The 26,993-nt window shown below is 47.2% G+C and overlaps 2 protein-coding genes across 2 annotated transcripts in view; one reads left to right on the top strand and one right to left on the bottom strand.

Moving 5' to 3' along the window:
* NRDE2 (NRDE-2, necessary for RNA interference, domain containing) overlaps positions 1–16,201 on the top strand; it is a 26,414-nt gene extending 10,213 nt beyond the window's left edge. Inside the window, exons 2-8 of the mRNA XM_032482901.1 lie at positions 2,620–2,673; positions 3,411–3,586; positions 5,774–6,160; positions 6,925–7,853; positions 8,891–9,029; positions 13,485–13,556; positions 14,058–16,201. Coding sequence (XP_032338792.1) covers positions 2,620–2,673; positions 3,411–3,586; positions 5,774–6,160; positions 6,925–7,853; positions 8,891–9,029; positions 13,485–13,556; positions 14,058–14,183 — 1,883 coding nt within the window. The 3' untranslated portion in view covers positions 14,184–16,201. The remainder of the gene's footprint in view (positions 1–2,619; positions 2,674–3,410; positions 3,587–5,773; positions 6,161–6,924; positions 7,854–8,890; positions 9,030–13,484; positions 13,557–14,057) is intronic.
* On the bottom strand, positions 15,920–26,993 carry PSMC1 (proteasome 26S subunit, ATPase 1). The gene is made up of 11 exons (XM_032482499.1): positions 26,905–26,993; positions 23,573–23,626; positions 22,872–22,968; positions 21,200–21,324; positions 20,626–20,811; positions 20,325–20,453; positions 19,552–19,648; positions 18,697–18,886; positions 18,047–18,198; positions 17,303–17,457; positions 15,920–16,278 (listed from the first exon to the last, which is right to left on the bottom strand). Exons 1-11 carry the CDS (start codon positions 26,905–26,907, stop codon positions 16,144–16,146), a joined length of 1,323 nt encoding a protein of 440 aa, XP_032338390.1. The 5' UTR covers positions 26,908–26,993; the 3' UTR covers positions 15,920–16,143.

Here is a 26,993-nt window from a genome sequence, read left to right as displayed (position 1 = left end):
GTTTGGTTTGTTTTTTTTTTAGATTCCTCATATAAGCGATCTCATATGGTATTTTTCTTTCTCTTTCTGACTTACTTCACTTAGAGTGACATTCTCCAGAAACGTCCATGTTGCTGCAAATGGCATTATGTTGTCGGTTTTTGTGACTGAATAGCATTCCATCGTATAAATAGACCACATCTTCTTTATTCAGTCATCTGTTGATGGACATCTAGGCTGCTTCCATGTCTTGGCTATTGTAAATGGTGCTGCTATGAACATTGGGGTGCAGGTGTCTTTTTGAAGTAGGGTTCCTTATGGATATATGCCCAGGAGTGGGATTCCTGGGTCACATGGTAAGCCTATTCCTAGTCTTTGGAGGAATCTCCATACTGTTTTCCACAGTGGCTTTCCTTGCTTCCCTCTCCCACTCTTAATGATTTAGATATCTTCTTTTACAATTTTGTGTTTATTCTTTTTGTAATTCATGGCAGTTATCTCCTTTCCAGTTATGAGTTTCTCATTTTTGTAGCATCCTGCTTCTTTTCTATTTAGGGTAGACTTGTCAATATTTCTTTTAGCATGGGTTTAGTGTTGCTTAAATTCTTTTAGTTTTTGCTTGTCTATGAAGTTCTTTATCTCTCCTTCTATCCTAAAGGATAGCCTTGCTGGATAGAGTATCCTAGGCTGCATCTTTTTTTCATTCAGGACTTTGAATATATCTTGCCACTCCCTTCTGGCCTGTAGTGTTTGTGTAGAGAAATCAGCTGAGAGCCTTATGGGGGTTCCCTTGTAACTCACTCTTTGTTTTTCTCTTGCTGCCTTTAGGATCATTTCTTTATCCGTGACTCTGGCCATCTTGATTATGGTATGTCTTGGTGTGGGTCTGTTTGGATTCTTCCTGTTTGGGACCCTCTGAGCCTCCTGCACTTGGATATCTGATTCTTCTTTAGGTTTGGGGAGTTTTCAGTCATGATTTCTTCAAATACCTTTTCAATCCCCATTGTTCTTTCTTCCCCTTCTGGAACCCCTATTATGCATAGATTGGCATGCTTTATATTACCCCATAGATCCCTTATATTGTTTTCATTGTTTTTATTTGTTTTTCTCTCAGCTGTTCTGCTTGGGTGCTTTCTGTTGTCCTGTCTTCTAGGTCACTTATTCGTTCCTCTGCATTATCTAGCCTGCTTTGTACAGCCTTTAGGTCAACTCTCATCTCAGCAAGTGAGTTTACTAATTCTACATGGTTCTTCTTTATAGCTTCTATTTCATTTTTGACATATTTTATATCTCCAAACACTATTTCTTTTAGTTCCTTCAGTACTTTGATCACTCCTTTTTTGAAATCTTGATCTAGTAGGCCATCAATGTCTATTTCCTTGATCGTGCTTTCAGGGGATTTCTCTTGCTCTTTTAATTGGGAGTGGTTCCTCTGCTTCTTCATATTGCTCATATCTCTCTGGCACTGTGGCTTAAGGAGTATCAGTTATCTACTTCTCCTGGAGACGGTGTGCTCTTAATGATTTTATCGAGAGGTCTTTGTGTCTTCACCCTGTTTCGTGAACTCAGCTTGCTGTTTCCAGAGGCCCTCTGTTGGCGCCCTCATCTGTGCTGCTCCCATGGCTGTCGGCTAGCAGATTGCGCCCCCTCCCAACACTGGGTCAGGAGCTGAGCTCTTACCCGGTGGGTGGGCGGGTAACTCCCCCTCCCGATGCCACAGTCAGATGCTGCGCTGGCCAGGGAGGCAAGTGGGCGGATCACGCCCCCTCCCAGCACCGTGGTCAGGTGCTGCATTCCTGCCAGGAAGGGGGGTGGCCGCCCGCCCTCTCCCGGCGCCGTTCACTCTGCTGCTCTGTGCAGCTGCCTGCTCCTCCTTGGGTCGATGCTCCGAAGGCAGGCTCAGGGAAGACCGCGGAACGGCCCCACCCCTGCTCTGTGCCAAATCTCAGCTCCTTGTTTGCCCTGGTGGCATGAGTTCTCTGAGGTGCCAGGGCAGAAAGATCCTATCTGCCTCGGGCTGTAAACAAGTCTCAGTCCTGCCCAGGAGGTTGCAGAGCCCCCGGGTGCGGATTCAGGTCTCGGCCCCGCCCCCGCCCGGGCGCTGCGCACTGGAGGAGATAGCGGCTGTGGCTGCGCCCACCTCTCTTCTCTCGAGAAGGGCCAGTAATGGCAGCTCAGGTCTGAGGAGACAAAGGCTATGGTGCCCCTCCCCCCAGGGCATACCAGCTGTGTTGTGTTGCTTTTTTCGCAATTTATTGGGGACCGAGGTTGTTCTGCTCCGTATCCCCTCCCAGCCACGGCACACAGCCCCCTGCAGTCCCCCGGGGCCACCTCAGTGCAGCCGCCCCCGTCCTCCGCCCAGGCTCGGGCGGCCTGTCCCGGCCCCAGCTGCTGGCTCGCATCTTGGTCTGGGTGTCACGGGGACCCTTTGTGCCAGTTTAACTCAGTTCTGTCGGTCAAGGGGTGCTCGGGGCAGATCTGAGCCTCAGAGGCTCCCTTTCCTTCCCACTGGCCTCTCCGTTGGAGCGGTGGTGGGGGGTGACCCAGCGAACTAGCGCCAGTCCTCCTTTGCTGCTCCCACACTGTTTTGCTTTTTCTTTCTTTTTTCCTTTTCTCCTACCAGATTTTTGGCGTCTTTGTCTTTTGAAGAGGGCGATGTTCTGTCGGAGTTCGGCAGGTGCTCTGGTTGGCTGAGTAGGTCTATAGATGTGAGTTTTGGTATGTTTGTGGGAGAGGGTGAGCTACGAGCCTCCTTTTACTCCGCCATCTTGCTTCTCTCAGCTCCCCTCTTCTATTCTGCATGTGCAGAGTTAGGAAACAGTGAAATAAAGTATAAGATATCTTGAATTGCCTCTTTAAAAAAATGTGAATGTCTGTCATAATCAGAAGGCCACTGGCTAAAAATTCTGATGGCTTAAGAAAATCTAAAACAATACAGTCATTAAATGTCACTTAGCCTTCTAGAACTGTGTTGTGCAATACAGTAGCCACTAGCCACATGTGGCTATTTTAATTAAAATTAGTTAAAATTACATAAAATTAAAAATTCAGTTATTCTCCCAGCTACATTTCAGGTACCCAGGAAGTCACATGTGGCTGGTAGCTACCATATTAGACAGCACAGATTTAGAACGTTTTCGTCATCATTGAAAGTTCTACTAGACAGTGCTGTTCCAAAATATGTGTCATTCCCATTTTAATTGCAGTGATAGCATTTCTGATAGCATCTGATTTCATCAGTTAACCTGCCCTTTTTTCATGGAAACTTGATTGATAATAGGAGAGTCTCTAAATGCCACTGAGTGTCCCGGAAGACTGGGCCTGGGTCTTACTCATCTTGGCATTCCAGTGCCCACTGCTGTAGCAGCACAAGCAGGTAGATGTAAGTGCTGGTGGTGGTTTCAGTTGCTAGAAGCTGTGTTCTTGTCTAGATGACGATGATGACGAACCAGAAGATGATGACCAGGAAATTAAAGATAAGACTCTGCCCAGGTGGCGGATCTGGCTTGCTGCAGAGCGGTCCCGAGACCAGAGGCACTGGCGGCCGTGGCGCCCCGATAAGACCAGGAAGCAGACTGAGGAAGACTGCGAGGATCCAGAGAGACAGGCGAGTCCCTGCCCCAGCCTGGGGGTCTTTGCTCTCTCGCCTTTAACCACTGGGTTTGGTTCCCAGAAGGAGGGCTACTGGCCTCTCTGAGCACTTGCCTAGCTGGTGAGATGCTAGCCTGCTCCTGTTCCTGTCTCCAGAAACTTCCCTCTTCCCCAAACCAGGGTAGAGTTGTGGCTGCTGGTGATCGGGAGCATAGGGCACTTGACCTGATAGTTTCTGTCCCCAAGGAGTAGGGTCAGCTCTCAGGTCACCCCCATGGAGAGTGTCTTCCGAGTTATTCAGTTAATTTTTCACATGGAAGCCCAAGGGCTGAGGGCTTAAAAACATAGAGTCACTGTCCTAGACCATTTAACTGTGTCCCCGTTCCCCACCCTACTCTTGGATCCTTAAAGATGTAGCGGATAGATTTGACTCTGGAAGACACGAGGGGCAGTGATGCCACGCTGGGACAGTCGGTGTGCAGCGCCTCCTGCTGGGGGAGGAGCGGACACTTACTGAGCACCTGTGTGTGCCAGGCACTCACTCACGTCACCTCCCCACGGTCGTCTCAGGACTTGGCACCTGCTCCTCTGTGTCTAGTGGCAGCAGCTCTGGAAGTTTCACAATAGAATAAAGGAAGAGATTCTCTTGATACCTGTCATTGAGCCGCTTTGACAAGATACCAACTACAGTTGACCCTTGACCAGTGTGAGGGGTTAGGAGCACTGCACCCGCCCTGCCCGAGCAGTCGAAAATCTGCGTATGACTTTTCAGTAGTCGTCCCTCCGTACCCGCAGTTCCATGGCCTCGGATTCCACCAGCCACGGGTCATGTGGGACTGGTGTGCTTAGTGAAACAAACCCGTGTATCAGTGCCCGAGTGGTTCAAGGGTCCACTGCATGCTGCTTGGCATGCAATATATTCCCAGGTCAGACAGATTTCACAGAGGTGCGGCTCCTGAGCTTTGACATGCTTGCTGTCTGTTCCCCTCCCGAAAAATTACGTGCCTTGAGGGTGGGGGATTTTTCTGTTTCCTTCGCAGCCGTGTCACCAGTGCCTCCATGATGCTTGTCCTGTGGCGAGTGCTCAGTGAGTAGTCCTGGATGTTGAAGGGATATCTGATGCCAGAGCTTCGGGTCTAGGCAGAGGGACCAGCATAAGTGAAGGCTCCAGGGGGCCTGGGATGTCCGAGGAGTGGTGAAGGGGGTGGCCAGACTGGAATTAGGGAAGAGAGAAAGGGGGGGTCCTTGGGCAGGAAGGAGGGGGGCCAGCCTCCAGGGGACCTCAGCTCACAGAGGGCTCGGTGCGCCTGCATGTGAGGTCCCTTCCCTGGCAGAGCTGAAGGCTTCGGGAAGAATGCGTGGGGTCTGTCTTTGCCATTTGAGGGTTTTAGAGTTCATGGTCGCCCTTCCAAAGTTAGTTCACCAGGCTCAGCATTTCAGCCGTTTTCTGAAAACTCGTTTCTGGAGCAAACTCCTGCTGTGAGCAGTGTCTTAGATTTTTTTCTCTGGTCAAAACCTGGAGGAGAAGCATTTTCTGATGAATTGATGGTTTGGGTTAGTTGCATTCCAGGTGCTCCAGTTTTATTGGGCTCATGTTTTGATCTCCTCTTTGTTGAGAGCCACCGAGACCAGTCTGATAAGCAGGACACGAGACAGCATAGTCTCTGTGGCCTTACGTTTTAAAGTCATTACGTGAAATCAGCTACAAACATGTGCAGTTAGTATTGGGCTCTTATCATTGCTCTTAACATGGGCCATTGCTTCCTGTAGTTTCCGTCTTACCTTGCTGCTGTTTATGTATTTTTGAGCATATTTGTCATTTCCTGAAGCAATTTTGTACAAAGAAATCACAAAATAGTAAAGTTCTTCTATCTTAAAATAAAAATTTTCACTACTGTAACCTACCAAAGTAACTATGAAAGCCATTATGTTCTCAGAAGTGAATGTGATTCTGCATTTTCTGTGACTCCATTAGGACACCTTGAAAGTTTTCGCTTTGGTCTTGCCTCCTGCCCTCGGAGAGTTCCCAGGATGTGTGAGGATGCGGAGGGGCACTGCGGGGCTCCCTGCTCTCGGCTGGCCTTAGGAGGCCTCTAACGTTGACTCATTAGTACATCCAAAAAAAAAAATTGTGGAAAAAATTGTGAAGGCTTTTTGTTCGCTTGCTGCATTTGGTCACTTGAGTTTGACTTCAAAATTGCAGGTGTTGTTTGATGATATCGGACAGTCTCTGATCCGACTTTCCAGCCGGGATCTTCAGTTTCAGCTGATTGCGGCCTTTCTGCAGTTCTTGGGTGTGCCTTCCGGCTTCAGCCCTCCAGCCTCCTGCCTCTATCTGGCCATGGATGAGAACAGCATCTTCGATAATGGATTTTATGATGAAAAGCCCTTGACTTTTCTCAACCTTTCATTTTCCGGCATCGGCTGTGTCGGCTGCACGGACCAGTTGGGATGCCGGCGCTGGACCAGGGGTCATGGTCGAGAAGGCGAGGAATTCATCCGCAACATCTTCCACCTTGTGATGCCTTTGTTTTCAGGCCAGGAGCGGTCTCAGCTCTGCTTCTCCTGGTTACGGTATGAGATCGCAAAGGTAACTCCAGCCTCCTCCTTCCCCAAGTGGGGACTTCATTTCCTTGACGCTGTTTGTCAGTGGGATGGCCAGGCTCCTCAGGGCACTGGGCCACAGCCTCTCCTCCTTCTGGGACCCCTGAAGGCACTGGGTGTGTGGCTGCCCTTCTGAGGGGCCGTAGAGAAGAGGAGAACAGGAGAGAGTCCAGCGCGTCAGTGACGGGAGCTGTGTATTGTGTTGATTTGTTATTACCAGATGTCTGTGGTCATGTGAGCAGTTTGTGTTAAGAACCAAGCTTAAGCTTAAGCTTAAGCAGGGTTAGAGGATTTAGGGGCTTATTAAAATAGATAAAATAAGCTACTTACCCTGCTCTTTATATCTATTATCTGTTAGAATTTCATTTAGGATTGACTCTTCTGCCCTCTGCTGGCCACCAGTTAGTACTGAATTTGAACACCCCAAATTCTGACACTAACTGCAGATTGCACACACCAGGCAGTGTTATAAAAATAGTGTCTGATAAAATTTGGTGGTCACTTCTCTTTGGAGAAGAGCATTGGAGTATGTAAGCCTTGTTTATATGGGTTTCAGATGGAAACCTGGGTGTGTTCATTTTGGGGCACCCGTGGCCTTGAAAAAATCCTGATTTGTCTCTCAGGTTACCTAAGTGTTTCCCGAATGTGATGAAGGAAGACGCCTTGGATGGCTTTCTGCAGCTGGCAGTGCAGAGGGATTGCTTTAATATCTCAGAGCACCTGGAGTCATTCTTTCCTTTCTTCCTTTAGGTGATTTGGTGTCTGCACACCAAAAACAAGAAGAGATTAAAGTCACAAGGAAAGAACTGCAAAAAACTAGCCAAGAATCTCCTCAAGGAGCCAGACAACCGCAACAGTTTTTGCCTCTGGAAGCAGTACGCGCATCTGGAGTGGTTGCTCGGCAACACAGAGGACGCCAGAAAAGTATTTGATTCGGCCCTCAGCATAGCGGGGAGCAGGGGACTGAGGGATCACGAGCTCTGTGAGCTCAGCCTCCTGTACGCTGAGCTGGAGGTGGAGCTGCTGCCAGACGCGGGAGGGGCTGCCACAGCGCGGGCTGTTCACATACTGACCAGACTGGCCGAGAACGGGCCCTGCGGGCCCTGCACCGGCCAGGTCTTGGGCGTTCACATTTTGAAAGCCCGGAAGGCTTATGAACACGCGCTGCAGGACTGTTTGGGTGAGAGCTGTGTCTCCGATCCAGCCCCTACCGAGTCCTTTAACCGCCTGATTAGCTTGGTTAAATGCTTCATGCTCTTCCAGTATTTGACCATAGGGATCGATGCTGCTGTGCGGATATATGAGCAAGTATTTGCAAAACTGAAGGGCTCTGTTTCCCCGGAGGGCTCCAGCCTGGAGGGCAGTGCCAGGCCCCGGAGCCTGAGCCAGGTCCTCGAGGCCGTCACCCTGATGCACACGAGCCTGCTCAGATTCCACATGAAGATCAGCGTCTACCCGCTGGCTCCTCTGCGAGAGGCTCTCTCGGAGGCTTTAAAGTTGTATCCCGGCAACCCGGTTCTTTGGAGGGCATATATACGGATTCAGAGTAAGTCCCACAGCGCCAGTAAGACCAGACGGTTCTTTGATGCTGTCACCAGGTCTGCCAAACCCTTGGAGCCATGGTTGTTTGCCATTGAAGCTGAGAAAATGAGGAAGAGGCTGGTGGAAACTGTGCAGAGGTAACTACAGATCATCTTGTGCACAGACCTTGCTGTGTTTCCCCCACACTGCTAGTCCTCAGGAACACGGACATGAATGCAGGCCAGGACCTGCAACACCTGCCGTGGGGGTTCTCCATGTTGTAGAGTAAAAAGTCAGGAGAGGAAGAAGACTTGCAAGTAGCAGCAGCTTTCACCGGTGGCTCCTGTGGCTGGCTTCCTAGGCCACACTCTTGGGGTCCTGAGCGTTGCTTACGGTGCACGCATGGTGACTGCCAGGCCTTCAGGCGTCTGAGAGGCTGTAGTAAAAGCCTGGTGGATAAGGGCACAGGCTCTGGAGTTGGAATCTGGATTCAAATCCCAACTCTTCCACTTACCAGCTGTGTGATCTTGGGAAAGTCACTTCAAGTTTCTAATAGGTTCCCTTCCGTAAAATGGGACCAATTAAAGAATCTACTTCAGAACGTTGCTCCGAGGAGTGAGTGCTGGGCTCACAGGTCATGTAAAATAATTAGTAATTGTGACTGCTGATGATGACAGTGTCACGTTTTAAATATCATCTGTTGATACTGTGTTTTATATCTGAAGCTAAGTGATAGGCTTGGGAACATACTAGCTCTGGCATCACTGTTCCTTCCAGAATCTCTGTTGTTGCCTCACTCTGGCCTTATAAATTGACTGTTCAGAATTGCCTCCGAATAGTATGTCAGTTTGCTTCTTTTTTATTTCTTCCATTGGGACTTTATTCGCTCTACTTTCAATTGAAAGATCTTTCCTTCCCATCCAGTACAATTTGTATTCTGCTAATGAAAGGGTAGGCTTTCCTTAGAAAACAGAGAAGCAAGGAGTTTGTGCATGGCTTCTAGGCAGACTCAGCATGGAAGGAGCCACACTGCACCTGTACCCCACAGCCCCGGTGCCCACAGACCTGCGGGACAGCATGACCTCCCGTGCTCGGACCCAGTTTCCCTGACATTTGCTGCCTCTAACAGATCTCTGTCTACTGTGGTGTGGTTGTGAGAAGGTGTCTCAGAATTACAGGAGTCCTTGTCTTGCAGGGTGGACGGCAGGGAGGTCCACGCCACCATCCCAGAGACCGGCCTGACACATCGGATCAGAGCCCTGTTTGACAACGCGTTGCGGAGTGACAGCGGCAGCCGGTGCCCCTTACTGTGGAGGATGTATTTGAATTTTTTGGTGAGAAAAGATTTAGGGTTTTTGTTTTCATGCAGAGCTCTACTTCTTCCTTCATGAGTGAGGAAGTGCAGGTGTCCAGGACCGTGGCACGGGACGGCTGGGAGGGCTCGCCGCCTCCGCCCACCTCTCGGCCTTGGTTAACCCTGTGGGAGCCCTGGCGGAATGACGTCGGGTCTCTCCGGACTCGGAAGGGCTCACGAGCTGCCTTTTCTGCTGGGGGCTTTGGTAGAATGATAGTGAGGAGTGAGGCCCAGGCTGTCGGTGCAGTGGCGTGTCTTGAGGTTTCTCTGAGTTTGTTGCCATTTTGCTCATAGAAATTTCTAGGTTCTGATTCTCTTTTGTTGTAAGAGACAAGATTGATCTAGGTCAGTCTAGAATGTGGTTTTAAAATAGACATTTCCAGAGCAGCTTTGTTTTTACATCTGAGTGCCACAGTAGTTGAGTATGATGAGATGCTGTTTAATTTTGTTAATGTGTTGTGCAGGCTGACAGGTGGTCCCTGGGCTTCACGGAGTCTGAATTGGCTTTGCCTTTGGTGAAGGCCTGGCACTGGGCAGGGCCTCATTTACTATAACACGTCCACTGCCAGGTTGCGTGCTTTTTTAGAAACACAATCTTCCAGGCCACTTGAATGTTGTTTAGCTCAAGGCTCTTAAATCATATCCAGGTGACCTCCATTGAACATTTTACCTCTCAGAAGCCAGGAGTGACCTTCCTTATACGTAAACATTATGTATGTTTATCTCTGATTATTTCCATAGGATAAATTCTCAGAAGTTGATCAGAGTATCTGAGCATTTCCAATTGACAGAGTCAACTTCCACGTGGCAGAGTTAGGTGTAAAGGGACAGAGTGAGTTAGGGGTTAGGAGCGGCTGGGCCTCTCCCATCCTCTTAGTGTCCAGAATTCATCTGGGTGCGTCCCCTGACCTCTGAGGAGCAGGGGAGGCAGGATCTCGGGGCGGCAGCTCATAGGCATACCCAGGACAAACAGGCAGAGGTCAGCATCAGGATGACTTGCCACCAGAGTTTCTGTGTTTTTAATGTTTATTCTTAGACTCAAAAGCGGAGATTTTTGTATCTTGACTTCTTTGTGTGAAATGGAAACCTTCAGAGGTCCAGACGCTGGTGTGGTGTCCGTGTGCACGTGTGGCCTGCATGGGGCCCTGCCCGTTAAGGGAACGTGGTGCGGGGGCAGCGCAGGGGAGCTGGGGTCCAGCCGAGCCGCACTTCTGTCCAGGCCCCTCCACCGCAGGAGCACGTAGATGCGCCCTAGCGGTTCCAGGGCTAATTCCCTGTGAGTCTTCCTAGGCCACTGGAAGACCTTTAAAGTCAACACAAGGGAGAGCTTGCAGGTTTGCCTGTGTAACTTCTCCAGGCTTTTTTAGGTAGAGGAGAATAGGGTGAGGTGCAGAGTTGCAGTATTTTTCTGCCATGAGCCAAGTCTGGTTGGATTATGGACAGAAAAATTCTTCTTGACTTGAAAAAAAAAGACAGGGACCCTTAAGGAGTTTTATCTTTTTGGAAAGATTAGCATTGGACCAGGAATTAATTAGGCCAGTGACTTCCCCAAGCAGCTCCTGAAGCATCTGGATGGGGTCCTAATGCTTTCATAAACACAGTGAAAAAATCAAATTAGGGCCCAAGTGTGAGGAGTAGGCTGCAAGTGCCAGGTGAGGGCAGGAGCAGGGAGCCGGGGCCCCGGGGGAGGGCGCGGGGCTTGTTGGGCTGTGCGTCCATGCCGTCCGTGTGCGCGGGCGTGTGGACGTGCGTGGGTCATACACGCAGGTGCATTTGCTTGCTTGCTTTTTCCTCCTGCAGAAATGATTGTGGGAATTAAAACCTATTTTTGGCCATGGAGAATATGGGAGAAAAAAGGAACTGGACAAACCGCGGTTGACTTTCAAATACGCTGTTCTGTGTACCCACATAATAAAGAAGTTTAAGTATGTAGACCAGTTAGCTGAATTCATGAGCCTAATGAAAGAAGTCTTAATAAAGAGAAAGGGAGCAGTGGCATTTCTAAATTGGTACTCATTAGATTTTACTTTATCCTCAAGTATAATTTCTCCTTCCAGTCTGTGGACAGCTGGTAGACGTTGGGATATATTGAAAGGCCACCATTTACAAGAGCTGGTGGGAGGGAAAAGAATCCTCTTCAGTTACCTTTCAAGTGGTGAATAAATAAACCTCTAGCGAGAGAGTCTGTCTCCTCTTAGGAGTACTCGGATGAAGTAGTATAGAAATGTATTTTTTTTTAATTTAGGGAGGGTTGGATATCAGTTTCTGTCAAATTACTTTAAAAAAAAAACTGTATAAACCGACAGTTGCTCAGAATCTTTTGTACTCAGATAAGAAAAAAGAATCCAATTTTGCAAAAGCCCAAAGACCTTCAGCCCTCTCATTTTGTCAGAGATGTTGCTTCCCCCATGTGGAGGCGGCAAGTATCAGATAAGAAGGTACAGAAATGCCAAAACCAGAGACTGCTGAGCCCCCTACACAGCTTGCCTAGCTGGGGAGCTCGGGCACTTGTTCTGTTACTGAGGACGGGCAGCTGCTGCTCTTACCCCCGGCCCGCCTGGCCCGGGACAGGGTTGAGGACCAGCTCAGGCCCCGGCAGGTGGAGGACCCGCAGCGCCAGGGCTTTCCAGAGCCTCGCCTCATTTTCATCCCCATGTGGACGACTTGGCTCCTGACCAAAGGGTGGCCTTGGTGTGAAGTCTTGGCTCCACTTCTCTCTGGGGACGTTGTGGGCAGAATTTGAGGCTCCTTGGGGACCGAGCCCAGCAGCCCTGGGAGCAGCTTGTTAGCTGCGTCTTCACTTCTGAGCAGGAACCTGGTTGGTGCCCAGAGATACTCTGCCTGAGGAGGGAGACATGCTCACCCAGCCGTGACCCACAGGGTCAGGGGCGTGGGGTCACCTACCAGTTACCGTCCAGCCTGACTAGGGAATGTTACAGGAAGCCATGGCTGGTTAAGATGAGAAAATTCAGGAGGTGAGGAAGGAGGGCATGGAGAGGGTAGCTTTCAGGAACTTTTCTTCCTGTTGGAACCTCTGCTCTGGTGAGAGGGAACGTGCATGTGAAGCCATGTCCTAGAATCTGAATCCTGAATGGGAGAAGCATCACCACCAGTCTTTCACCTGGCGTTTAACCCTCTCACACCTGGTACAGCAAAGGCATTTTCCGCTGGCCGACTGATTAAGGAAACAGCAGAGAGCAGTTCTCATTTGAGGACAGCCAGCTTACGTACCTGGATGTGTTGGGTTCCAGGATTATCTGTGAGTCTCACAAATACTCACTAACACAGTAATACAGTTTTTCTTCTTTCAAAAACAAGGAAATAAGCCTGAAGTTTACTTAGTGTTTTAGGATAGTTAGCACTGAAGCGTTTTGGTGTGTGAAGGAAGGACAGCTCACACTGGCTTCTTGGGTGTAAATTCAGAGGTCCAGCCTCGGAAGGGCCGGGGCCTATGCCGGGGGGGAAGCAGGAATCCCCCCAGACCGCGTGGCTGGCTTGGTGGGCGGCACTTGGAGCAAGAGGGGAAGGCCCGATGCTCACCTGAAGGGTATCACAGGTTGTCTCCGTGTCTGTGGGAGTTAACCGGAAAGAGCTGAGAAGGAGGTGAGGCCATCCTTGGTAGATAGAGTCCCTCGATGTCATTTCTAGGGGATCGGTCAACAGCCTTTACCGGTCCGGTCCCGACACAGCCTGGTGGGCAGAGCTGGCCTCCACTGGAAAGCTTTCCCGTGGGAACGGGAAGTCTGGGGGAGGTGGGTGGACAGAAAGCCCGGAAACAGACTTCAGCTCCATGAGCTCCAGTCGCAGCCTCAGACACCTGCCTGGGGAGCTGCCCGGGCGGGCTGTCTCCCTGGGGGAGCAGTCAAGTGATACATCCCTTCCTGGGACTCGGGAGAGGCCCCGAGGTGGTTGGTTAAGGGGAGACCACATGCTGCTCCTGCTTCCACAGCAGGCGTGGAAAGAGCACCTGTGAATTGAGACTAAGGATTTTATACCTTAGTATAAGAATGTGCTTAGAGAAAAAACGTGCTGAGTATCTGCCCACTCTGATGGAAATTCCTGACTGCAAATTTGCTTTTGATAAGGTTACTGCTTCAGTAATCCTGGTTATCTCATTTCTCTAAGATAGTTTTCAGAAAATGGCAAGTGTTGAAGCAAAAATTTTCTCTGTGTAAAGTCATCACCTTTATCTCATGCTTGAGGCCTCGTTCTAGGCACTCTTAGTGATGCGAGATGGGCTGGCCACAGTAAAGGAGGAGGTGACGAGTCAGAGGTGTTCAGGAGCAGCTCCAGGCCCTTTGGGACACAGCAGTGACCCTGTGGGACAGGGACCCACCCCACCCAGCAGCCACCGTGGCGTTGCCCTGCAAGAAACAGTGCAGGAGGGGCCTTGACTCTGTTTCATCATTTTTGAATTTTTTTCCCCTTGCCTCAGGTTTCCTTAGGAAATAAAGAAAGAAGCAAAGGTGTGTTCTACAAAGCACTTCAGAACTGTCCCTGGGCAAAGGTAAGTTCTAAAGACCATGGTCTCTTCAGATTCCCAGGGACCTTCCTGCTAAGCCTCATCCAGCCAGTGTCAGGGGACAGAGCACCTCCCAGGCCTGGTCATAGTGAAAGTATCCCCTTTGGAGCCTGAGGGGCACTTGAGTCCTTCCCCTGCACTGGAGCTGGCATTTCATGGGAGCGTCACTTCAGGCTGCTGGTTCCCAGCGTTTGCCCAAAGCTCAGCCAGATGCTGAATGTGTCAGGATCCATGTCCCAACTCTGCCTTGCCGAGCCTGGGTCAGGAGATGTTCAGAAATCAGATGATTGTGATTGCAGTGTCTGCCAACAACTTCTGGCCCCACTTTGAGTTTATTCCCTTTCCCTCTGCTTTTGAGTCCTTCCTGAACCACGTCGAGGTCCTGCCGAGTTAGGGCAGCGAAGGGTAGTGTGGGGTGTGGAGGGGCGGCAGGCAGGCAGGCTCACAGGACGTATGTGGCCAGCTGACTAGGCTCTCCTGCCCCAGGTGCTGTACATGGACGCCGTGGAGTACTTCCCCGATGAGATGCAGGAGATCCTGGACCTGATGACGGAGAAGGAGCTCCGGGTGCGCCTGCTGCTGGAGGAGCTGGAGCTTCTACTTGAGGACTAGAGACCTGGAGGGGCGTGGGGAGCGTGTCTCCGAGACCTTGGCACCTGTCCTGTCCGAGCCAGGAGGAACCAGGAGACGGTGACACATACCTTTGAGCGTGTGTGCTGAGACCTCTGCCTTTGACGTTTGTTTCTTGGTAATTTGTGTCTGGGTTATCAGTCTCTCACCTCTTGCACTTTTTTTGCATGTGCAAGTGACACGAAAGCTGCTGTCTTACATATCATATATGTGAGTATGTGTACATATGTGCATAGATGAGGATCGTGTCAGGCGGTAACTGAGCCTAGCGTGGCCGGTGTACGAGTTCTTGTTCGGTCCGCTGTTGCCCTGCGCGGCCAGTGCCAGCCCTGCCCGGGTGAATATACGTTCCTGATAGGCATCCTTGCTGCTCTCGCAGTTGAGGTAAGAAAGGTCCGGTTAACTCAGTACTAGGATCTTCTCCACCAGGCCGTATCCTCAGACCAGAGCAGTGGGGAGTCACTTAGAACTTGGTGTTCTCACCTGTATCAGATGTGTTCAGAGTTCTCATTTTTCCCTAAGCCCTGCTCTGTGATGCCTCCAACCATGGACCCAGCAGCTAGCATCACCTGGGGGCCTGTTAGAAATGCAGACTCTCAGGCCACACCCTGGCCCTGAGTCAGAACCAGTGCTCTAACGGGACTCCTTTCAGGGGACTTGTGTGTACATCACAGTGTGGGAAGCACTGCCCCAAGTAAGGACTCTGCTGCAGGGGAGCTCGCCAGCAGCCACCATGGCCGAGTGGAGGACGGAGCCAGCCCCTTCCCAGCAGATCCAGCCCTGCCTGTGCGACGTGCCAAAGGTACGCGTTCAGCGTGCGCGTCAGCTCAGCTTAAGATGTGGAGGCCCAGGCCGGCCGTGTACTCGTTCTGATTCCAAGGCTGTAACATTTGACTGAGAGAAACTAACTTCCCTGAGGTCCTGCTTTAAAAAAAAATGGACAGTTTCTCTCTTGGCTTTTTTAAAAAAAGAAATCATGCTGTCTAGAACCATTGAAAGCACGTTTCTTTGGCACCTCGTCCCGGAAGAGCCAGTGTTGTGGAACTAAGTTTTGGCTAGAAACTGATGGACGCGGGTTGGGTAAAGAAGGGGAGGACAGCACAGCTGAGCACTTTCTAGAGAGCAGCTGAGAGCCCCCAGGGAAGCTGCCCGCCAGCCGCCGCGAGGCTTACCTTGGTCTGCCCCACTTCCTGGCTGTAAGACTGAACTGCCCAGAAAGGAGAGAGAAGAGCTGGAAACAGAAAGGCAAGGGGAAGCTCTGACACATCTTCACGCTCTCGGGAGGGATGAGGCTTCTCAACCTGGTAACAAGGGATGTTGGGGCTGCTATGAGATTCTGCAACCCTGACCTGAGACTCCTTTTAGAAACCCCCGGTCTCCTAGCAACACCAGTACCTCTTTCCTGCCCCCAGTGTGCTGAGAACTCACATACTCCATAAACTTCCAAAAGTGAATGCTTGCTTTCCTTCTGAAGCCCCTGCCATGTGAACTCGGCCTTTGCTGCTTAAACGACTAGGATCGCTGGCTATTCGGCTGTGATCCTTTCTTTCCCATCAGCTGCTGTTGAACAGCAACCACCAGTCTGGGGGCGTGACGTGGGGACAAACAGGTGCTGAAGCTTGCCGTCCCTGTGAGCAGCGGGCAGCTTCCCTGATGCCCGGATCCACCCGCCTGCTGCTGAGCCGCAGGCGCGGACGGTCCAGAAACAGGACTCGGTGTTGAGAAAAAGCAGGCTTTATTGGGACGAGGACACTGCACGCGACCAACAGACGAAGGCAGCCCGATGGGCACCCCCCCCCCCCCCGCCACGCTCAGAAAGGTACACGGATGTTTCACTGAAGACGAGCAACTGGAACATCAGCTCCCCTGGGCGGCTTCCCCAGCCTCATCCCTCCCAGGGGTCAGGACACTCCTGCCATTTCCCTAAAGGCAGCTGTGGTCCCTAGAGATAGAGCCCCTCAGGGGTGCCTTCTTGTTTTTTATAAAGAACATTTTCTTTAGATTTTTTGAAGTCTTCATTTGTTACTTTCATTCTACGTTCTCTCAAGGCCATCAGACCAGCTTCTGTACAGATTGCCTGTGAGAAAGAACAGCATGTTCAGAAAGTGAAATATTTATTTTTATTCTAACAATTTAGAGCTATTTTGAAATAAAGTGTAGGCTACCCAGACTAAACACTTTCTCAAACCATGTGGGAAAGATTAGATTTTTTAAATATGTTTTAAGCATTCTAATTATTTTCTCAAAGGACCTGACATTGCTTAAACTAGCAGTAATTGACTAAGGAAGAGGACTGGCCCAGGAACCGAGGCTCTGGGTTCTAGTATTGCTCATGTTACGACCAGCTGTGTGGCAGGTCAGTCGGTAAGTTCGCAAAGCTCCGCTTTTGTTAATGGAAGTAATCTCCCTAAGAAATAGATAATGTCCAGAAATTTAGACTATACATCAATGTCGTTTACTTATGTCATAAGAGAACATGTGTTCTAGGTTAAATACAGGTTTCAATACAGTATTTGTTCTAAGATACTCATTTTCTTAATAATTACTTGTCAAAAGTAAAAAGAACCCTGTGTGACAAGAAGTGATAAGAACACAATCGTGGCACTGAAGTTTCTATCTGGTTATGGCCCTTAGGATATTTATTTCAAATGGTTCAGCAGAAAAGAAGTGTTTTGTGCATACAGAGAAAACAAACAGGTAAAATGATAATATTTGGTAAATTGAGGTGATAAGTATTTGGGTGTTTGCTATTGATGCAACTTTCCTGAAGGCTTGAAAGTTTTTTAAATAAAAAGTGCAAAATTTTAAAATAATTTAGATTTTAAAGAGAGAGATTTTACTCTCCAACAAAGACACTAGCCTAGATCTACTGACGCTAATGATACGCAGTTCAGTGCAGGCACCAGCATGAAAAGGCCTGCATGGCCGCCCCTGCCTCGCCCTGGCATCAAGCCTGATGAGAACTCAGGTCCTCCCACAGAAAGCAGGTTGTATCCGTATTCAGTGTTGCCAGGCCTTGCTTTTAACTCTGGTCATCTGGGAAGAAACATCATACACATATGTGATAAAACTGAGAGGTACAATCCAGCCCAGGTTCTCACTTTGATGTCAGCACCAGAGAGGTCATCTTTCGCCATGATCAAGTCATCCAGGGTCACGTCGTCGGCCAGCGTCATCCTGCTCGTGTGGATCTGGAAGATGCGCTTCTTCGTCTTCTCATCAGGCAGGGGGAACTCGATCTTCCGGTCAATGCGGCCTGCACACATGAAAGGTTTTCAGTCACACCCCTGGGCAGCCCCAGGCTCGGCCCAGGTTCAGGGGGAAGCCTGAGCCACCTCATGTGTGGTCTCAGTCACATAGTGTCTTGTGGAAGGAGGTTCAAATTTATCCCATTAAAAAAAAATCCTCTCTGCTCTGGTTCTTCAGAAGCAAATGAGAGGTTCCTAAATGGCACAGTTAGTGCGAAAGGACAGATCAATTGTGCTAAAAAACATTATAAACAAGAGTAAGCACATTAGTTCTTGTTTCTTTTGGTACTACCTGAATGTAAAAACTGAGCTGCCATATGGATTATTTCTTTTAAAAAAATTTGAGACTAAAAAGGGAACATTTGTTATGGGAAAGGAAAGAATCTGACATAAGATTTGAATTAAAATGGTCAAGCTACACAGACTATATCACGCTCGCTCTTATCCATTATCTCAAACGGACAGTTTTGTTATTTTAAGTTTCAGTGTGGTGTCTGCTTTTATGTGTATTATTTATATTCCTCCCAAAGTGCTCTTAGAAATATAAACACATATAAGCACAATTATTCTCCACAGTGAAACAAAAGCAAATGTGACCTGGTCTGATAAGTGCTGGGTCCAAAGTCTCTATTCGGTTTGTGGCCATGATGACTTTCACGTCTCCCCTTGAATCAAACCCATCCAGCTGGTTCAACAATTCCAGCATTGTTCGCTGAATTTCTCTCTCACCACCAGAATTTGAGTCATACCTTTGGAAAAGACGATAAGGAGAAGTGAAAACCCAACTGATCTCCCGTCAGAGGGGAATTACAAAACACACCTCTGTCTCAACCCATATGTCACATCCTCAGTTTTTCTAGTAAAACATCAGCACACCCTCCCAAGGCCCAAATCACGTATCATATTACTTCCTTTGCAGCAGTTTTTATATCTGACATTCTGTCTCCACATTTGAGATCCTTAAGGGCAGAGACTCATGCTCAGGACTGGTTCTCAGAGTCTAGATGGTGCCTGACTCAAAACGGTGCTCGAGGCGGCGTGGTTACGGACTGACCAATGAGCTGCGGGCCGGTTGTTACCTGACACCTGGAAGAGCACAGCCTAAAGCATCCACAGAGAGCTACACAGTAGGGACTGCGGCAAACCAACACGCAAGCTGGACAGGGAGTGCCAATGGCCGATCGTTCTCAGAAGAACCACACGGGTTTTACCTCTAAACGACGCAAGAGAGGCGAGAGAATGCCTACCTTTTGGTCCCAATGGCATCAATTTCATCAATAAACACGATGGATGGTGCATGTTCTTCAGCAACTCGAAACAATTCCCGAACGAGTTTGGGCCCATCACCCAGGTACTTCTGAATAAGTTCAGAGCCAACCACTCTCAAGAAAGTGGCTGAGGTTTGGTTTGCTACTGCTTTGGCTAGTAAGGTTTTACCTATTTTAGATTGAAAAAGAAAATGGGAAAAAAACCTCAAGTGCTGTTTTAACTTTAAAACTCTCATTACCACCTTAAAAAGACGTCAAAAATGAGTGGATCCCTGTATGAAAAGCATTATGTTCTCCAAAATAGGAAACAGGCATCAGTATTTGATAATGCTCCCAAGGTGATCCCAGTGTACAGCCAAGGTTGAGCACCCTGTTTTCATTTTTTCTTATAAACTATTTTCAACAGACTCATGTTACTCTTAAAAATATTTACAAGTATTATGTTTTACAACATTTAAATCTGGCATATTTGAGTACAGAAGAGGAGTGCTTGGGAACTGGAAATGCATTCACATTGAGCAGGCATTTGGGGGGACACTACTGGTGTTTATTTTTTGTTGTAATCCCTATTTTTTTCTTAACACATTAACTCTGTGACATCTATAATTTCAAGTCTAAGATAGTTCAGTTTCTTAGGTACTTCTATATACAGATATTCTTTCATGTAATAGGTATGTTTCCAGAGGAGTTGCTTATTCAAAAAAGTCCAAAATGCTGCTTAGGGCACACTTTTAAACTAAGGAACTGTGGCGTCCTCACTCGACTGCTAAGTACCTATAAGCAGCTAATGATGAGCTGAGTGCCTGGAAAGTGACCAACACGGAGCATACATACCTGTGCCAGGTGGACCGTAGAGAATGACCCCCTTAGGGGGCTTTATACCCATCTCTTCATAGTATTCCGGATGAGTGAGAGGAAGCTCCACAGATTCCTACAGAAAATAAAACACTTGGTAAAAATGAAAGGTTTTCTTACTGAAATTATCAGACTCATTAGCCGGCATCAAGAGTATATCTCACTTTCAACAAAAAGTTAAAATTTCAATTATCCTTGTTAGAGACAATGTGCTTGACTTCCACCAGCAAGGACATACTGCAGAGGACGACCTCTGTCCCACCTGAGCTCCCAGTACCCACCCCTCTTCCTAATAGCACCCAATCTCCCTTTCACTTCTCAGCACAAGTCAGCCTTGAGCAACACTTAAGCCTTTCCTGAGCAAAAGGAACTTAAGAAAGCTAGAATTCCCCCTTTTTAATTAAACTACAGGCAGGAGCTGGCAAGATCTTCTGTTGTTGCCACCACCGAGGGACACAATGGCTACTTCCCAGCTGAGAGGTCACCGGTGGAGCTCTGTGATAGCTCTGAGTGGCCTCCCTACAGAGGGAAGGAGCTGCAGAGGGCTGGGATTACGCTCTAGACCTCCCTGTGCAAGTGTGTGCCACTCAGCTACCCCATACCTCACTGGGGCTTTCTGGAAAGCCACAGTGAAAGTCAGCATAATTGGAAACATGTTCACACAGATACTACCAAACAATTCCAAGCACCCTAAATGAGACAGCAGTAAGAAACCAAAGGTCTGAAACCCCGGAGTCAGTTCTCAGGCATACCTTAATTTCCTGGATTTGGTTGTCCAACCCCCCAATATCAGCATAGGTCTCCTGGGGGGCCTTTTCCACCTTCATCACTGTGACCAAGGGATCCGTGTCGTCCATCAGCACCCCTATCACGGCATGCACCTAACAGGACACTAAGCTTTAACACAGGGACACGAGGTTCACACAATGCACTTACAACAATGGGACGGCAATCAGAGAATTTCCTCTACCTTCAGGAGTTCACAGGATGGGCAGACAGATTTAAGAGGAAGGAGAAAGCACTCCTGTGGGCTTTCTTAGACTATCAACTTACCTTGTGATTGAGCAGGACCGAGCAGCCCGGTTCCAGCAGATCCTTGTCTACAAATGAAAGAATGCTGACATAGTGTTCTGAGCCCACAGATGTAGACACGATGGCATGATTGTCATCAATGATCTCTTCCAAAGTTCCCACTGACATTGGAGTCCCTCTCAGGTCATCTACCTTTGATCTTTCCTCCTATGTAAGAGTATGCCGAGAGGGAAAAGTGGATTAGACCCACAAAGACGATGCTGAGTTCACTAGATTCACAAAGCAGGTGGTGTGTTTATTTATTTAATACATCCTTTAAATAAATTTTAATTTTTTAAACTATTTTTTGGGGGAGTAGTAATTAGATTTACTTAATTTTTAGAGGAGGTGCTGGGGATCAAAGCCAGGACCTTGTGCATGCTAAGCATGCACTCTACCACTTGAGCTAGCAGTTGGTGCTGTTAAAAGGCAGCTAAATAATGATTCATTAAAGCCTGAAAAGTTCAACTACTTGAATTTCATTTATACATTGGCAATTTTAACTAAGTAGAATTCAATTTGTGAAAATCAAAGTTACAATAATTTCTCAATTTACCTCTTGCTTTTCCTCTAAAGGCTTCATTTGTTCCTGATTTCTAATGAATTCTTCCTCCATGAGAAGATAGTCTTTAATTCTCTCTAACTTCAATAATTTTAACCGGCACTGAGTGTGAGGTGTCACTGTAAATAAAAAGTAAAGTTTTATTATATTTGGAGCCTGTGGTTTGCACTTAATTCATCCTTAAGGAAATAAAAGTTAAGATTTAAAATAAGCTTATTTTAGTTGGCCAGACTCTGAAAAATTCAGTTTGGTGACCCTAAGTAAGCAGATGCCTAAATGCAAAGGGAAAAGGGGTTCTGCAAATATGTAACCATGTGGATGCGGTCCATGACCAGACAGATAACACAAATGACACAGGCTGTCTATAAAGGACAAACTCACTGGCCCAAAAGATAGTTTCTTTGGTTTATTATTCCCCACAGGTGCTAATAAAAACAGCTACACACGCTGTTCAGTCAGTATACGCTGTTGCACCGAGCTGTAACACATGCATCCATTTATAGGAAGATTGTGAATATTAGGGATATTAACATATATGCAAACATTTTTTTCCCACACTCTTGTGTTGTTTCTTTAGAAATTTCAAAATTTACATACAAATTTACATACTATCTTTTCTTTTGTGGTTTCTAGGTTTCTTGGCTTCTTCAAAAGGTACCTCCTCCCCTAAAGTTAAAATATATTCCTGGATTTTCATTTATTTACTTATTTGCATATGTATATCTATTAATCTATCTGGCAAAAAGCAAGGGGTATAATTTCATTTTCTCTCAATAACAAAAAATGCCAGCCATTTATATTAAATAATCCATCATCTTCCTACAGAACAAAAATCATGTATTATTTATCTGTATATGTTAATTATCTGTAACTTGACTGTGTTTTTGAACTTTCTGTTTTCTTCTGGTGACCTTATGATCTATTCTTTATCAACACTGTATCAATTCATTATGGTAGATCACAGACACATTTTCTACTGCCTGACTCTATTATTAACCAAGCAATATTTAATAAATTAGTTTATCTCAACTAAGCAAGAAGACACTTGTTTAGATGGCAGATGAGGGTGGGGGAGGTATTTGAGCTGAATCCTGAAGGGATGAGGAGGAAGCAGCCACAGGGAGAACTAGGGGAAGAGCACTTTCAAGCAGAGGGAAGAAAAGGCCCTGATGTGCTGAAAATTCAAAGAGCACAAGGCAGGGCAGTGTGAACGACAAGCAAGAGGAGTGGCAGAAGCTGAGGATGGAGAGCTGGGCTGGGTCAAGTCACCTGGTCTGGATTTTATTCTATACTCAGTAGGAAGCTACTGAAAAAATTTATGTTCAGGCATTGCATGCTGTGATTCCAATACAGTGGCATTCCACTTCTCCATGAAATTAGTGTGTCTCTAAGTTAATCAAGTGCAACCTGAGTTTTCTAATCTAAACCTGTGCTCTAATACACTAGAGGAGCTGGTTAAAGAAGTTATAAGTTTCTTAAAGTGAGAAACAGTTGTATACTGTGTGTATACTGTTAAAACCAAAACATTGCTGTTATTGCAACCCAGAGGAATGCTGCACAAAGTCACAGACCTAGAGCTTCGACCACCCCCTATTTCCTGTGTCCACATTCAGACCTCTAAGCTACACAGAGATGGGTTCCCTAGGAAGCAGAGCCATGTCATTACCCAGGGGCAGTTTGCTGGCAGCGTCTGGTCCCTTTGTTTTCTTCTTCTTTTTCCCCACTCTGGTTGGCACAGGTGGTTCATACTTCTTTTTCTTATCCTTGAGTTTTTAGAATAGCAGGGGAAAAAAAATCACAGATATTAAAACACAAACATTTCTGTAGGACCATCATCTATTTCCAGGTGACTTAGCCCTTATTAGACTTTTTCTTATCCCTTAGATTGTTGTTAAAAACTGTCCTTAAAAAAAAAAAAACAAAAAAAAACCCGTTTTAACATTCCTGGAATTTTAATTGAATGTGTGAATGTAAATGTCTTTCTTTTTACATTACACACTGATAGATTATTCAGTAAGGAACAGAGGTCAGAATTCAGTTATACGCCAAAAGTCTGTGTTGAAATCATCTGACACAGTTCTTCACATCTAAGGATATTAGGCACTAAAATCACAGGCAATTTAACACTTCTGTAATGTTACTACTTCTACATGTTTAAAAATTGTTAATTCATAAATATCTACTTGACAATCAATAATCTTTTGTAAAACATGAAAAGGGTATTGTATCTGTAGGCCAGGCTGGTTAAATAAACACAGATCACTTATTTTACATTTTAAAATTCTTGGATTCCCCAAAGAACTTCTCAGCTGAGATACGACATCTTCCACAATTTGCTCATATCACAGACATATCTGGCTTATTTACCTTGTCATCCTTCTTGCCACCTCCAGGACCATGACCACCACTCTGACTTTGACCCTAAAGAAAAATTAAAACAGAGGTATAAAGTCAGAATATGATCACTTAAAACCTTCTTATTTTCCTGTGATTCTATGACACCAAGACTTCCCCCTTATTTTAACATTTATGAACTCAGGATGTACCTTGCAGTCAAGGTGTACACTTAGCGTGGCAGAATTTTTTTTTTCTGAAAAGCTGGTACATCAATGGTGCATCTAGCAGTAGATTCCATCAAAGACAATTCTTTTAAAAAACATATAACTAACACGTCACAACGAGGCTAAAACTCTAAGACCACCCCTTCTTGAGGGGAAGGTATTTGGCCTGACACTCTATATAAAACTACCTGACTGAGGCCACCAAGAATATATTTCATGAAACTAGGCCATGAAAGCTACATCATTTTACTTATTCAACAAGCATTTATCAATCATTTACTCCTTTCTAGGGTCTCACTAAGACCCAGGAGACTTTCCTTTCAACGGCATCTTATATACCTCCCATCCCTAAAGCCTGGGGCGCTCCAGCAGCTCCATCTTCCCAATCTAAAAAGCTGAATTACCCTAAGCTACCAAGAACTTAGTGTATTGGCAAGCTAAGTGGGGTTTCTCATTTTAAAACAGATCCTCAGTTTCAGGACAATGTTTTACACAGAGCAATGTCTCAAAAATGATGGCATTTTAAATGAGTAATAGTGAATTTACTTGGTTAGAGGGGCTCTCTCAGTCCCCTCAAACCACTTCCACAAGGTCACCTCAATTAATACACTGCCAGCTTCATTATCAAGACAAAACCACCCTATCATGTCTACACAAAAAAAGTTAAGATCAAATATACTTCCCCACATGCAGGATTCTTAAAACTTCATAATTAGAATAAAGACAGTAATTAAGGGCTCTGAGAAATTTTGGGAAATAGGATTAATTTCACTGCAATGAGCTGTCCAAATTATAAGCCTTTAACAATTACTTATACCCCTAAGTAAACGTGATGTTGGCTAGGGCGGCTCATGTTTGCAGTGTGTTTACTATGTGCCTAAGTCTGTACTAGGCATGTTTATCTTCACTCTCACATTGATTCCGGACAGTCCTCAAGGGAGGGCTCGTTATTCCTACTTTCTAGATGAGGAACTGCAACAGCCTAAGAACATGGGCTATGGGATTAGATGCACCCAGGTTTGAATTCCATCACTCCATTACTAATAGGCTGTGTGACTTCAGGTAAGTTAGGTCACCTCCGGGAGCCTTGGTGTCCTTAACTGGAAAGTGGGGATGACATTAACTCCCATCTGTTGCTGAAAATGAGGTAATGAGTGTAAAACATTTAATATTTGCATGACTCCTAGTACCTACTCATCAATACTGCATTACTGGTGAATAAGAAATGTAAGGGTCAGGACTTTCTCTGTCTGGTTACAAAGTCTGGGCTGTGAAACAAATCCACTCTGGTTTGATTCTTCGCTCTCTCTCTTGTCCATCCCCACCTCTGTTTCTGTCCAGGCCATTAATTCTCATATGGGCTCTAGTCTCCCAACTGAGATTTCCAGATGTAGTTTAGTCCCTCACCAATCCAGCTCTATTACCTTCTAAAACAAAGAGCCGATCCTGTAAATCTCCTCAAAAACCTTCAACTGCTCCCCAGGATTTATGGTAATGTCCAAACTCTTCAGGTATGCCTGGTCCTTGCCAAACTGGCTGCAACTAACCTTTCCCAGATTCATCGACCTTCCTTACGATCCTGCAAGTCTGGTCCCACCAGAGGACATTCTTCTGAGTGGGTCCCAAACTTCATGTCTGGGACATTTTACATGGTGTTTCTCAGTCTCAAATAACGTTTTAAAACGTACATGCACTATACTATATGCCAAGGAGTGTCCTAAACATTCTCGGGGTATCATCTCATTTTATTCTTACAGACACTATGAGGCTGGTACTACCATTACCCTTAGTTTACAGATAAGAAAACCAAGGCTCAGAGAAGTTAAGTGACTTGCCTACTGTCACAAAGCTGGTCAGAGAGGTAGCCAGGAATCACACTCAAGTCCACTAGACACCAATATTGGTGTGTTTCTCTACTGCATGGACACCTAGTACATCACAGCAAAGGCCAACAGGATTTGTGTTCTAGCACAGCCGCTCACCCTGTCTCAGTTTCCTCTTTGGTAAACTGAGGGTAATAATAATTGCCTCAAAGGATTGTAGAGAATAATAATGAGCAAATATTGGGAAAGTACCTGCCAGATACTTATCACGCTTAAAATGTGGCTATCCCAAAGTCCTTCTAGACCTATAAGACTATGTGGTTGGGTTCATGATAAAGGCTAAACACATTCCCATCTCAGGCCCTTTGCACTTGTTCCTTTTGCCTGGACCAGTTTCCCTCAGATAACTGCACAGCTACTCTCTCACTTTATTTACATCTCTGCTCCAATCACACCACCTCATTGGGACTCGCTGATACCCTATGTAAAACAGCCACCCCTCCCCACCCTATCCCTTTCTACATAACAGCCCTAAGCAAGGGCCACCAACTCATCTCTATCCCGCCCCAATATATCACACATTCCTTTATTTATTTATTTATTTTTGTCTGCCTTCTTGAGAATGTAAGCTCCACGACGACAGTGACCGGGTCAGTCATGCTCACCCTCTGTATCCTCAGTGCCTAGTGCAGAGCCTGGACCTCCCTCCTTGGGAAAGTGCAGCATCAATTTACGAACTAACGAATAAATGCTAGCTGTTTTTATTGTTACTAATACCCCAGGGGACCTTCCCCTCCGAGTTCCAACTATTACAACAGCGTCCGTCTTAAGGCCTCCTTCAAAAGCCTCCAGTCCGGGCGGTCTCCCACGACTCCACTCTTCCCTCCTCAGCTGGACCAAATCCTTCTCTCTGCTCTAGTCGCACATCCCTCCACCCGGGCGGCTCCGAAAGCACTCGTCCCAGTTACTCCAGGAAGCTCCCGCTAAAACTCCCTGCGCGGGTCAGCAGAGCCCCGGCCGGCGGAGGAGCAAAGCCGGGCGACCTGACCCACTCCGCCCCCTCCGTGGTCCGCCTGCGGGACCCTCCGCGCAGAGTTCCGGCCCCGGGGCCGCGGGGAAAGGCCCGCTGGTCGGCCCCGGCCCGCGGTGGACCTGAACACCGTCTCCACGAGCCTCCGTCCCCGCAAGAAAACCGGGCTAGCCGGTAGGGGAGCGGGCGGACCAAGTGCCTCGGGCAGCCGCATTGTCCTCTCGCCTCGAATCACCTCGACTCAGTCGCACAACTACCACAGCCGTGAAACCCTTAGTCACTCACCATCTTGCTTCGGCTGCTCGAGCCCCGCTGCCGGAAGTGCACAGCTACGGCGGCCCGTCAGGGGCGGGAGTTGTGGAGGACGCTACGGA

Source organism: Camelus ferus, chromosome 6, assembly GCF_009834535.1.
Source record: "Camelus ferus isolate YT-003-E chromosome 6, BCGSAC_Cfer_1.0, whole genome shotgun sequence".
Taxonomy (NCBI): domain Eukaryota; kingdom Metazoa; phylum Chordata; class Mammalia; order Artiodactyla; family Camelidae; genus Camelus; species Camelus ferus.
This window is presented reverse-complemented; position numbering and strand designations above follow the sequence as displayed.